This window comes from Sylvia atricapilla, chromosome 3 (genome assembly GCF_009819655.1).
Source record: "Sylvia atricapilla isolate bSylAtr1 chromosome 3, bSylAtr1.pri, whole genome shotgun sequence".
Taxonomy (NCBI): Eukaryota; Metazoa; Chordata; class Aves; order Passeriformes; family Sylviidae; genus Sylvia; species Sylvia atricapilla.
This window is the reverse complement of record NC_089142.1, coordinates 91,293,970-91,308,066: the sequence shown is the minus strand read 5'-3', so window position 1 is coordinate 91,308,066 and position 14,097 is coordinate 91,293,970. Positions and strand designations below refer to the sequence as shown.

Below are 14,097 nucleotides of genomic sequence, written 5' to 3'. Positions count from 1 at the left end.
GAAACATACTCATGTCTCCAGTATGCCTTGAGCTGTGGAGCCTGGAAGTGTTACACTTAATGAGGCCTTACAGCAAGTAAATGCCAATGCCAGCAAGAAAAAATACGCCTTTTAAATTTAAAAGATCTGAGTATTTTCCATTTACTGATAGATTGGTAGTAGGGGGGAAGAACAAAGTCGATTACATCTCTGAATGAAAACTTGATGTCAGTTAAATATCTCAAAGAATTCAAGACCTGTCAAAGTCAGGTCATTTAAACAGTTCGTCTCGCTGTTTTCACGGAGCTGTTACGCAGTTTGACCACATAATACTAAGTAGCCTTCTAACAGAAATCATCCTAGGGAAGCGTGAAGCGCGACCCGGGATGAGGGCGGCGAGCAAAGGCTCCGGAGCTTCGCGGCGACCCACCCGGGGTGGGATATGGCGATGCCTCCCGCCACCGAGGGAGCAGCTGCCGGGAGTTTGTCAGCGGTCTCTAGCACTCCGCGTTTCTCATCGCCCCGGGCGCGCCGGCGAGGGGTCGAGCAGGGCGGCAGCCGCCCCTGAGGGGGGAAGAGGCCGGCGGAAGGCGCCGTTCGCCGCGGACGGACGGACGGGCCGAGCGCTCCCGGGGCTGGCGGCGCCGGCCCCAGACGATGGCGCTGCAGCCCCGGCGTTGCGGCGCGGCGGCGGCCGGCGGGGGTCGCTGCGGGGCGGTCCGGCGGCGGCGGCGCGGGGCTGCGGTGCGCGGGAGGCGGCGGCGGCTGCGGAGCCCCGGTGCCGGTCCCGGCGGAGGCATGAGGCGCGCGGGGCGGGCGGGCGGCGGCGCGGCAGAGCGCGGGTCGGCGCGGCCCTGAGCGGAGCCTCCGCGCCGCGCTGCGCTCCGCAGAGCGACTATGGCCGGGGGAAGGCGAGGGCTGGTGGCGCCTCAGAACACGTTCCTGGAGAACATCGTGCGAAGGTCTAACGGTAAGGGGGCACCGCGGGCGGGCTGCCGCCGGCCACAAGGAGCCCGCCGCGTCCTCGGCGGGGACGGCGCCGGGCGGGGGGCGCCGAGCCCCGGGCGCTGCCGGGCGGCTCCGCCGAAGCGGCGCATCCAGGTGCCGGAGCCGGAGCCGGTGCCGGCTGCGCCGCCCGAGTCCTGCCGAGAGCCCCCGGCCCGGACGGCGGGGCTCGGGCTGCAGGTGCGCCGGCACGGCGGGCGCCCGGCGGCAGCGGCGGGCCGGGATCCGAGCCCCGGGGGCCAGCGGCGGCGGCGCCCGGCCCGGGGCGGGGGGCTCGGGGCGTCCGGGGAGCGGCGGCGGCGGCTCCGGACCGGGGCGAGATGCGGGGATCCAAGATGGTCCCTGGGCAGGGAGAGCCCGGTGCGGGGGCATCGGCCAGGGCTGCCTGCCCGGGTTGAAAGGGAAGGTTTGTCATGAGTGCGGAGAGAGTTTGCCATTTTGAGGGCTGAGGGTAGATATTTCTTTTTTTCTCCTAGTGCACTGTAACCAGGTCTGTCTCTTGGAAAACTGTGGAGTGGAAAATGCCTCGAATTTCACAATTGCATGCAAATATGTATTAATGCTATCCAGACTCTTTCACTTAGGGACTTACCAAAAGCTGCTCCCTCTGTAAGCCGGCGACCATGCAAGCGTTCATGGATTTGTTTAACCTAGGCATGTGCATTTCTTTTAAAGCCCCGAGCCTAAGTTGTGCCATTTTCACTGCTTCTACTGACTTCAGTGGGGTTACTTCAGGGATTAAGGACTTGTAGTATGGTTGAGAATATGAAGGATCAAGCTTCTTTTGAAGACAAGTCGAGTTAATTAATTAAAAACATAGTCAGTTTGTTCTGATAAGGCGAAGACAATTAACCCTCTTGATAAGCAGCTAAAAACTCAAATGATGCCAAGAATGATTTTCAATTTTTTTTCAATTAGGCAGTATTATTGGACAACTAGCCTTTGATAAAACCATATTTTCACACAGAATTGTGAGGCTCCTTTTATAGGTTATTTCTCTCTGCAACTTTCCTGTAGAAGGGAGGGAGCTGGAGGCTGCATTCCTGAAAAAATTGCTCTCCAGTCTTACAGTGAATCTTGCCCTCTTATTTTTATTAATGTATCTTAAAATGAATGTTGCATGTCATCATATTCAGGCTGCTTCTCTAATCTTCCAACAACAGTTATTGAAGGTTTTTCTCAAAACAGTCTCGACTTTGTAGATTATTTTCTTCATTAAAAACCAATTTCCTCTTTTGGCTTTCAGTGCCAAAGCCTTGATGCAATAAATCAGTTGAGGCTTGGAGATGGGGGGAATCATGCAGCAGAAGCTATGCTCTGTTTGTTCTTCTCTTCCCCCATTATTAAGAAAGTGTCATAACAGAGCATGGTGCCAGACAGCACAGGTAGAATGACAGCACTCCATTTCCAAATGTTCAGCAAGTCCTGAGGGCTGGAATCAATACAAGTTTTTTAGATTAAGCTTGGTAGGAAATGATGTGCAGTTCAGACATTCTAGGATAAGCTTAGGTAAGTGACTCAGGTTTAGAAGCCTTTTTCTTCTGTGATGTGCCTTCAAGTTTTTACTGGACCAAATCCAGCTTTGCTGTAAATGTGGTGCTGTCACATACCAGTGTTAGATGAATCAGTTTTTCTAACCTTCTTGTGTTTGAAGAGGCAAGGATAGGCTCCTTTCTCTCGTGCTGAAGCAGGGCTGTGCTGACCAGCACGGGGGCAGTATGGAAACCTGCCAGTTCCTTGTTGCCCATCTCATCTTGTCCTGCCTACTTGGCCATTGAGATGATTTGGGATGCCCACAGGATGAGTGCTTAAATGGGCCCATAAAGCTTGAGGTTTGGCTCTCCTTTCTTGGTTTTGTTCAATTGGGTAGTAATGTGACCCACAATGAAACTATCTATGCCATTTGGGATTTGCCAAATAAACCTTGGGCTTGCTGTCAAGTTTGTATTTGCTGGCACATGCCAGCAAGTTGAGTAGTGCCAACAGATATTAAGTTGATACAGATATAGGAATGTTCCTAATTTGGGGAGGATTCCCTTTGAAAAGAGAGGAATTTTGTCACTGAACAGAGATAATGTACTAAGTGCTTCATGGGAAGGGACTTGTACATTATATGAGTATCATCAGTCATGGGTGAACTGAGGAAAGTGTGTTTTGGGGCAGGGGGTGTTAATTCAGTGAAAGGATCTGTGTGGTGATAACAAAGGCATGCAGCCTCTTTTGCAAGCATTGCTCTAAGGACAGCCCTAATTCCACCATGATTTTATCTGTAGTTTTAGCAAGGAATTCCTTGGACAGCCTTTTGTGTTAGATGTGGGACTGATGCACATTCTATGGCTAGAGGTAGTAGACATAGACATGCAAGTTCAGGGTTTTTTCCATTAGGGTTAAAATTGGGTTCATGTTTATAGCACCTTCTGCAGCAAGATTCACCTCCAACACCTTTGGTCTGAATCGTCTACTTCGGAATTATCAGGAGTCAGAGCTTCTTCACAGGCTGCAAATCAGCTGAGACAGGTTCTCATGCACTGAATGCCAGCCAAAAGAGCTGTGCTAGGGTTAGAGCTGCAAAGCATTTCCTTCCCACTGGGGTAAAGAGAGGATGGGGTGGCCTTAGGGTAACACACACAGGAAAGAACATGTAACGTGTCATTTTCCTAGACCTGTGGACCTTGACTGGTCCTCTGTGATTTCTTCTCACACAAAGACCTTCTGGATGAAATGTGAGCTTAAGGTTTGCCCTTCTTTGAAATGAGGAACAGCATAATTCTGATCATCTTGTATTTAATGTTTAAAATCTGTTTCTATACTAGCCATGCAGAGCTAGAAAAATAAATGTTGCATGCAGTGGTTGGTTGATAAAAATTTCTTTGAAGCATTGAAATATTTAAAGACCAGAACACCCAGTGGGACAGAAAATGAGCCCATGCTGTAACACAGTGCAGTATATAAAGAATCACTAGCCCCTGATGGTTACTGCTAATGTGATATTAATGTTTTTTCTTAGTAATGTAATACATCCACAGTGTACAAGCACTGTAATAATAACAGTTATAAACCTGGATCATGGCCAGGGCACCCAATTCAACTGGTGCAGTTTATTGTAGAGGTTATTTGTGATATTGCAATGCTTTATCAATATCTGGAGACAAAAATAGTTTTTGATTTATGTAAATGTCAGCTGAATTCTTCAATCCTTTCTGGATCAAAATTCTCATTAAGGTGTGTGATAATTGTGCATGTATAAGAATGGAAAAGTAAGTCCTCTGTTTACATGGCTTAGGAATTTCAGTGGGACTCACAGGTGCTTTTCTGATTTATGGACAAAATAAGGAGGTTAGAAGAAGGGGAAGTTAGAAGGCATAAAGCTTGTGTGAGTTTAATTTTCCTTTCACAGAATCCCTGGGAACACTCTAAGGAGACATCAGTTATGGAAGCAAACCTGCATCTTTTGATGAAGAATGTAGAGTTCCCTGTAGAGAGAAAGAAAAAGCACCTTCAGACATAGATCTTGAGTATAACAGACATTTGCATGATCTATGGCATTGCTTTCATTACAGGCTATAAAGTCCCAGTACAATAAACATTTTGCATCCTGGGCATGCTAACCTTGTACCATCATCTGAACCTAGGAGAGAAATTAACTTTATTGTAAACACTTCTGAAACTAAAAAGACTGGTTTTGTGTTCAGCCAGAGAGAAATGCAGAGGAAACTTAATGGAGAATGAGAAATGAAAACAGCAGACCTTCAGAAACTGCAAGAGGACAGCTTGTAGGTTCTGTGTTAAGGACATTTTCCCTAAAAGAATGATGCAAAGGGTTTTATTGCTTCCTGATCTTCCTTCTTTCCCACGTAAACAACAGTAGAGACACATATTTTCATGCTTGCTTTTCATACAGTTGGTCAGTAAATTGAAGTACCTGTTCATTACTGACAATCTTTTTTTCTCAGTATCACTGGAATTGAATGTAATAATTTCTTTTTTCAGCTGGCTTTTACTAGGCTAGAAGTCTAGTTTTGAATGTGTGCCTTTATGCATTTAGAAATGTACGACCTCGTTTTGTTAAAATTACTTTTATAGATAGTAAGGAAAAAAATGTACAGCACAGAGATGACAGGTAATGTGCTTTAAAATTAATGTTCTGAAAGCTCAGTAAGTTCTGTGATAATTCAATGTATCAGTCCAGTTTCACATTAAATCCTAGAGCAAGATTGTAAAACAAAACTTAATGAAACCCATTCACTGGGGAATTGGTTAATGCATTTTTGTAACTCATAGATAAAAGTGAGCAGGGAGTTAGGTCTTGTCTCAAATACTTGTAAGGCTATAATCAGTAAATCAAATGGGTTCTTTAAACTAAAGAAAGGCTTGTAATCAATGCAACCAAAGTATGCCTTTTTCTGGATTAGCGTTCAGGTCATATGGGATGGGAAAACAAACCCCCATAACAGCTGAATAATGAAGTCTCACTGCTAAACAGTGTTTTTGTCCTTTAATAAGAGTGGTGCAATGTCTGACTATTACCAACTGAAGAGCTTTCTCATTTCTGAAAATCATCTAATTATCTCACTCTAACATCACGTATGTGTAAATGTTGTGGGATTTGTGTTTTAGTGTTTATTTTTGGAGGGGTTGTGTTGGATTTTTTTTAGTTTCTCAGTATGGATAGTGCTTCAAGGAAAGGTGACAAATCATGCTATTGTGCAATACCTTTGGTACAATTTTGGTGCCACTTCAGCTATTCTTATTTTGTTATTTTGCAGTAATTGTTTTATTTTAATAAATATTGATAATTATGAAGATTTTATAGCTGTTAGAATGATGCATTATTTTCAATATAAACTTTTCTCATGGTAGATGCCATGGTGAAATATTTTCTATAACTATGCAAAGTAAGAATGTTGAGGTAGAAAAGGTAGTTTTTTGTCTATTCTGCTGGCTGCAATTAGCATTCATTTTCTGTAATGATTTAAAGCTACTCACTTGAAGTTGTTGCTTTAGTTGGAGTCTCGTTATTTGTGGAGAAAGCGATGATAAAAATTTTTTAATGATTCTTTTCAACCTGCACTTGCACTTTGCTCTGGTATACACATGCCATTGTAAGTCATGTTTGAATAAACATGGAATGTCCGTGTTTAGGGAATTGTGTTCATGCTGTAGCAGCCAAGAAACTCTTAAATGCATTTTGTTTTGAAAATTAAACAAATAGTTATATAAAACTTTCATAAAACAGCCCAAATGAACTTATCTGTAGGGGTTTATGTTTTTTGTGTTACAGTGAGCTTAAAAATTTTGGCCTCAATATTGAGGATGGATAATTTTGAGGCCACTGTATCATTATTCTATAGAGAGATCAAGTTGTTCAGTGGGATATTTAAACACTGAACCACCAAACACTTCCATTGTAGGAATGAATGCAAGATGATACTGAGTGCATGTGGATATTCATGTAACACCACTGACTTCCACAGGAGGATGTGGGTGGGAGAGCAGAATTATTCCTACTTATTTTATTCTACCATATGAATAGTCTTTCTGTCATTTGAGCAGGTCTGTACTTGCTTTGGCTGCAGTTACACCACTTCTGTTAGGATGAAAATATGTTTGGTCCCTGAAGTGCAAGTCTCGAATCCCATGTGTACAAAAAAAAAAGATCGAATAAGTACTTGAAATTCAGTGTGACTTACTTGTACTGACTTAGGGCCATATTTTAATCTCAGAAGTTACATTTGAACAATGTAACTAATCAGTGTGACTAAATGCTTCTGGTTTACTTTTTTTTTTTCAAAGCTAAGACCAAGCATGAGCAAAAATTCATACATACCTATCCTTTGTTAGCAATTTTGACAGGCCTACTTATACACAATGTTTGATTTCTATGCTCTGGGAAGAAATTAGACAGAAATGAAGGAATCTCTTTTCTCCCCAGTATCCAAATAATGCTGTTTGTTATGCAAAGTCACAAGTTAGTAAATGCCATGTGTCCCTTGTCCTTAAGCTGTATGATACAATCTTACCTGCTTTGAGAGTGGCACATGATTTTTGCCTGCTGCACATTTCTTATGCTGGCTGTGACACAGCATCTCTGCTGCTCTGTACCCAGTTCAGGCAGCAGTAGCTGTATCCTCCACCCCTGTTCCATGGATAGGGTAAGAGACACATATGATCTGCAGTCCTTTTAGTTCTGCTGTAGAAGTAGTTGGTGCTTGCTAATGCTGAAGAACTAGGTTTGCTCCCCTGAAGATCCATGGGAAAAGTTTGAGACTGGATAAAAAAAGACCTGCTGGTCTCAATAACCAGGGCTGTCATCACCCAGCATGAGGGAGGCTGTGGTCTGGAATGAGGAGGGCAATCTCCTTCCCCTTCCTCTCCCTCTCCCCTTCCCATCTGGTGAGGAGCAGGTCTCCCCACCATGCTGAGCCTGGTTCTCCTTTTCCTGAGAGGGCAATAAATTGGGAACAAGCCTTTTGAGTGCTGTGTTTGTACGATGACTGGGGGGGAAATACATGAATGTATTTAAATCACATTTGTGCACCACACAAACCCAGGCACCCTGACCCAAATATGAGAAAGTGCAGTGGGCACCAGCCTCTCTTGTTACCGAGGTCTGCACTACACCTGCCTGGGCAGGTTTCCCTCAGCTTCCTCTGTGCAATGAGGGAACACCTTCAGTGTGGGAATGTGTCTGGCAGTGCTGTGGGAATATGTTTGGCTGTTGGTCTCCGACCTTCTGCCAGTGTGTCCCAGAAGAGGACCAGTGCATCACTGGTGAGACAGGGAAAGTAGAACTGGTGTGCTTGCCTCAGGAAAGACGTGGGGGGCATCTGAGCTTGGCAAGATCTATGTTACAGGAGAGGCTGGGATGCAGTGGGAGTGAATATGCAGCTGTGCAGGGCAATGAATAGTAGAGGGGAAACGTTTCAGTAACTTGCTCCTCCTCATGTGAGGAGGTGACCACTCCACAGTGAGCTAGTCCTGGCCAGATAAATGTCTGTGAGTGCAACTTATCTACAGTAATTTTGGAAGCTGGTGGGCAGTTTTGGTTAAACAAACTACTAAATGTAATGGTAGGATTCAATAGATAGAGTAGTTTTTTTAAGATGTCTGCTCCAGACACTTGTGGTTGTTTCTGTTTAAAGGACCATAGTTATTTAGAAAGACATTTTCTGATTCTTCTGTGATGGTCTGTTTTCTGAGTGGAAGAAAGTACTGGTTTCAGTGACTGAGTGAAATCCATTCTTACATTTTGGAAGGAGTTAAAATGTTTTTCTTGTTGCTTTTAAGTGGCCATGTCTACTTTAAAGTGATTACCCAAACTGGATCTGACATTTGAGTGTATAGATGCTGACGTGGGTATACTGCAGTGAGCAGAGCTAACCTGGGGAAAATGCAGGCTAGAAAATATGAAGTGATGCACTGCACAAAGTGATCCATGCTGCAGAAGCCTGCCCTAGTCATGCAAGTAATTGCACTGTCTTTGTGATGCTACAGCTCTTACTTGTGTTTCTGCAGCACGTTGTGCTCCATGCTGCACCTCTGCATATTTCCTTGCCTCCCAATGCTCTTGCTCAGATTGTGCCAAATACAACACAAGCCAGAAACTCAGGTCTTTTATATGAGCCTGCCCTTTCCAGTTCTAGCTCAGGTTTTCTTAGAGCTCATAAGAAGGGCCAGCTTCTTCTTGGGCCAGGCAATACTGCTGACAGAGTTGCCATTGTGATATAAACTGCTTTCCAGATAGGGGAGTTCATTGAGTCCTTTCAAAGAGGTGCTTCAAGTCACTAAATAGGTTTGATACTGCTCCTATTACATGTCCATTTCATCCCTGTCTTTGAAGGGAATTTAACAGTGGGTTTCTTCATAGTTTTCCCCTGGACAACTCCTTTCTTGGCCTTGCTGACCCACTTGTGAGTCTCCAAGAGTCTCTGCTCTGTGATCCTCAGAGTTCACTAGAGCATCCCTCATGCTTGTTGTGTAACAAAGCCACAGCTGTTTCCTGGCCTCTGGGACCCTGTGTCCCTGCAGATGAAATGGCAGTATTTGCCTCACTGGATGTTATTCAATATTTTCTTATGTTAGGAAAAATTTTTAACAGATCATGAGCTGTCCCCAAGCAGCACATTGTCAGGGATGTCAGTGCAATTGAATGTAAATGATAGCAATGAGGACAGCCCTTCTACCTCTGGGTTGTCTGCTGGAACAAGCCAAGCTATGCAGGGAAGTTATAAGTGGGAGTCCTTACTTTGTGCTGTGTCTTGCCAGCGTTCACACAGGCAAAACACTTGTCAGAGACACTTCTGAAGAAACGAGGTGTGTTTGTCAGCTATGTAAGGCCCAGATCAAAGAAAGATCAAGATGTATGAAGTTGGAATTAGCTAGAAGGGAGAGACACTTACGAAACAATGCCATCATCCAAATCTCTGACTTGTTCTTTGGTTTGATAGTTGTGCAAAGTTTTTCCTTTAAAGCTTTATGGGTACATAAAGATCTTGCTTCTAACTTGCTTGCTTCTAACTCATGACTAAACGCAACCTGGGCTCTCATGAAACATTGTACCCCTACATGCCGGTGAGGCTCACCCAGTGTTGACTAATAGGGGTGCATAAAATATGACGGCCAAGTCATACTGACTTAAAAACTCACATGGTTTGTGAGGATGTTGACATCTAGTCTCTGTGGTAGCTTGATGGTTAGAACAGTCATTCAAGAGCTAAAATAATGGTTGAGCTTTCACCGCCCTAAGGCTGCTTACATCTTCTAGGAGAATGTCAAAACTGCTGTTGGGGGAGAGAAATGTGTTCTCTATGCATCCTTTGGAAACTGCCAGTCCAAAAATATTGGGCTTTGCTGGGCCAAAGTATAAGGAACGTTATTCTTCAGCTCCTGCAATAATGGCAAAGAATTGAGTATTGTCTTTGGGAACTGGGCTTATGTTATAATATTAGGTATTGTAACACACATAGGAAAGGGGGAAAAAAACCCACCTTAAAATATCCCCCTTTTTCATTGTTTTCTGTGGTTTAACTTGGTCAGATTTCTATTTGCTGTGCTAAAGTTTTTCAGTTCTCCTCTCCAACAGTGCTCACAGAACTTCCAGCTCCCAAGTCTTTGAGAGCTGGGTATCTAGGGACTAGACTGTTGCAGTCTCACTTTTGGAGCTTAAATTCACTTACAGATTTAGGGCTCTGTTTTGACCTGTAAATAAGAGACAAGAGCATTGTTGTAACTCACAGAAGCCTTGCAAGGCTAGATAAAGTGGGATTATCACAGTGATGGTTATCAGAAATGTGTCCTATATAGCCCTTTAATGAAAAAACGCAAGAGATTATTTATCTGAAGACAATAAGGTTTAAGTGTGAAAGGCAGGCAATTCTTTAACAGGAGCGCTTTAGGAAGTGGAGAGAAGGCAGTGACAATGAATTCTTAAGCAATTCATGCGTGAAGTAACACCATTCAGATCAGGGCAGGACCTGGCCTAACATTTGTATTTGCCTCTTTTTTTGTACTGATTGATGAAATTTATTGTGATTTTTTGTACTTCATGATGAAATTTAAAAATATCCTAACACACTCTAATTTAGTGTTTATAATAAGACACTCAAAATCACTTGATTTAGCAGTGAGAAATTACTTGGTTTACTAATTCATAGGAAGGGGTAAAAGAGGTGTATTGTTTTGGGGACAAAGTGCTTCAACTAAGCAAAACCCATGGTATTTAAAAGAGGCTGTGAGAAACAAAGCTAAAATATCCTGAAGATATATTACTGGTGAATTTCAACCTAAAGAGTGTATAAAACCACACTTAATCATGCTTGTGGGATTGGGCAGTGGATTTGGCTAGCTATGGGACTCCTTTATTTAAACCCACTTGAAGTTTGGGGTAAAGATTTTGAAATGGGAAATTGAAACAAACTAAACTATGGATGTGTGGGCAGCTGGGAGTTGATACTGAAAAGTGGACAGTGTGGTGGACTCCCGTAAGAGCTCTCCTTAAAAATGAGTGCTTCTTGATCTCATGTGACTCCCCAGCCTTTCTTCCAAAAGCCAGAGGGTTTTTGCAGCTGTGACAGGAGCCACCATCTCCTGCTGTCTGCCAGTGCCCAGGGAGCAGCACTGCTGTCTGTCTTGGCACAGGTGTGGGTTTGAGTTGGCAGCCACAAAAAATGTGGCACACACAGCTCCAGCAAGAATGGAGGCGTGAATCCTGCTTAGTTTGTTTTCTCGTACTGACTGAAACTCCTTCTGGCTTGTATTGCAAACAAGGAGTTCCTTCTACTGATGTAGTTGCTAGCCCTAGTTCTTGGTGTCCTGCTTGAAGTGATGTGCTGCACACAAGTGTTTGAGCTTGTGTGGCCAGCAGTGAAGGCAGTGTCGAAGGAGCCAAGTCTGCATTCAGAGAGGAGAGCAATTGCTATTGCTCGGGTGTTGCTTCACATTCAAGCTGAGTGTCATGGTGGATCAGTGCATGTGGCACAGAGGCAAACAGTTTGGTGGATCTGTCCTCAGCCAAGAGGTGAATTTTACCATCATGAGCTATTTATGCTCTGTCTGAGTAATTAACACTTCTTTTAAAAAGAAAAATTTGCTTAAAATTAAAGCCAGGAATAATCCTGTTGACTGCAGTGGGAGTGATATCTGGGAAAATTCTGCAGGGACTGAAGCAACTGGGATTGCATTCTGAAATGAGTATTTCCTCTAAAGCAACCATAGCTTTGACTAATACCTAACTGATGTGTTTTTTCAAACAGATACTAATTTTGTCTTGGGTAATGCCCAGATCGTGGATTGGCCCATTGTCTACAGCAATGATGGATTTTGCAAGTTATCAGGATATCACAGAGCAGAAGTTATGCAAAAAAGCAGCACCTGCAGGTATTTGAGAACAGATTTATTTTGTGTTAAATAGCTTGTAGTGTTGTGCCTGTTGCTTGTGAAGAAAAGTAATCTGTTTATTCCAGTTTTGTCTTTTATCTCCTGAGGCTACATCTGTCAAATATGCTTTCCAGGTGAAATGAAACCAAAGAGGAGCCATTTCTAAATGGGTCCTTTTTACACTGTAAACAAATGGCTTTGTGTCAGGTGTCTGACTTGAATGTCTCTGTTTATTTGCAGTTTTATGTATGGAGAGCTGACAGACAAAGATACAATTGACAAGGTCCGACAAACATTTGAGAACTATGAGATGAACTCCTTTGAAATCCTGATGTACAAGAAGAACAGTAAGTAGTCAGTTGGTTTCTTCATTAATGTAGGTGTGTACAGTTGTTCTTAATTGTAGTGTAAACTGCAATTCTGTCACCTTGGAGGACAGTGCTTTATCTAGGGTTAAATAAGCCCCAGTTCTGCCACTTGATCTAAAAGGGAGAAATGAGAACATTAGAGATGAAAGTCACTCAGGGAGGCAGAGGAAGCTTTCTAATTTGTTCTGACGTTTGGAGTAATTTGTGTGTGATGCTTTAAGACAACACTGACGATTCCATCACAATGGTAGTACACAAGCCAGGTTTAGGCAAGTTGGCACTACAGAGAACATACTCTCAGATTTAATAAACTTGATATAGTGAAGCTAGTATATAGTAGTTTTGGAATAAAAAGAACCCATCTTTTGTTTTAGGAATTGAACTAATTCTGATGTTTTCAGATGAAACGTCTTTTGTTTTGGACAAAAAATTCTTAATTGGGACATTATTTTTTTTCCTGGGAGATTCAGTCTGTCTGTAACTCACACAACAGCAGATGAACTACTTGCCCCAAACTTGGTGTCTCACCTAGTGTGGACTATGTCATGCACAGTTATTTTCATCTGCTTAATGTCGCCTGAAGTGTAAATACACTGAGGTCTTCAGCCTGGCCAGATGTTAAGCTGAAAAAATTGCATTCTGTAACTTATTTTGCTCTTTGCAGTTTTGCCTTCTAATAATGAAGCTGGTACTGCCTGTGTGCAGAATCTGTATGGCCTTGCTTTGTGCTGCTTTCCTCCTAGGGCTACCTGCCTCTGCTGTTTACCTATTTCCTAAAAGCTGATTTCTGTTCCTAGCTCAGTTTGTGGCCATGGGGACCATATGCAGCTCACATCTATGCATCCAAACGCAAGTAAATAAGCTGCAGTCCTGGGATCTAGGAGAGTCTGGAATTCTCTCTCAGTTATCAGCTATTTGGCACCAAGAGACTATGCAGCTACTCTTCTGTCATGCTGCAGCATATGGCCTGTAGTAGAGCCTGGGGCCCCTCTGTCTTTTATGCAGATTTAAAGCAAGGTAACCGTGGAGTGAGGAATATTTTCTGGCCTGCTGTGCACTCCTCTGAGGAGAGGTGGCCTGGAACAAAGTCCAGCTGTGCAGGAGCTGTGTTGTGTGACATGCCAGAAGACAGAGTGTGATGGGTCTGCTCTGTACACAGAGGGTCACAGGCATGGGAAAAAGGAAAGCACAGAGCTCGCTTTCAAGTTTAACAAACTGCAGGGCACCTAATGTTTGTTGGATTTGCAGCTTTAGAGATACATTAACTACTGTTACAGAAACTGACTAATAACACTAGAGAGTTTTAACTGAAAAATATCAAAAAGGGGACATCCTGGAACTTTTTCTCAATATAAGCCACATCACAGGAAAACACTGTCCTATTTACCAGCCAGCACCCAGACTGCACTTTCCTTTGTGGTCACCTAACCTCTGCCTGCAACTATGGCAGTGGTTCAGATAATGAACATGATTGGTTCTAACCTGCTCTCAGTTTGAAACCTTGGGAAAGGATCCTGAATTTTGTTAGACATCTTTTTTGCTGCTCTTTGTTTCTTCTGTTTGGTATCTCTATTCTTTCCTCATTCTATTTTTCTTTTTCAAATTAGCCAGTGAAATAGATGGGAAATAGATTTTTCTTGTTCTTTACCTGTCTACTCCCTCCTTATAAACTAACAGTCACAATAAATAGCAAGTTTTTTTCCCATTTTTGAGTTGTTGGATAATTGGTACATTTTCCACAGCCTTACATTTAATGTAATTCTGCCTGTTTTAATAGTACAGTTGCTGTCCTTTTGGAGAAACAAAGGAAAACAAAATAGGAGTTTTGAGTTAATAATGACGTCTGCAATGTGAGTCAATCTCGTACTTT

General features: G+C 43.3%; 1 protein-coding gene across 1 annotated transcript in view; it reads left to right on the top strand.

Moving 5' to 3' along the window:
• The first annotated feature begins 815 nt into the window (after positions 1 to 815).
• KCNH1 (potassium voltage-gated channel subfamily H member 1) overlaps positions 816 to 14,097 on the top strand; it is a 104,975-nt gene continuing 91,693 nt past the window's right edge. The window contains exons 1-3 of the mRNA XM_066316140.1: positions 816 to 949; positions 11,736 to 11,859; positions 12,100 to 12,206. Of these exons, the coding sequence (XP_066172237.1) occupies positions 877 to 949; positions 11,736 to 11,859; positions 12,100 to 12,206 (304 nt within the window). The 5' untranslated portion in view covers positions 816 to 876. The remainder of the gene's footprint in view (positions 950 to 11,735; positions 11,860 to 12,099; positions 12,207 to 14,097) is intronic.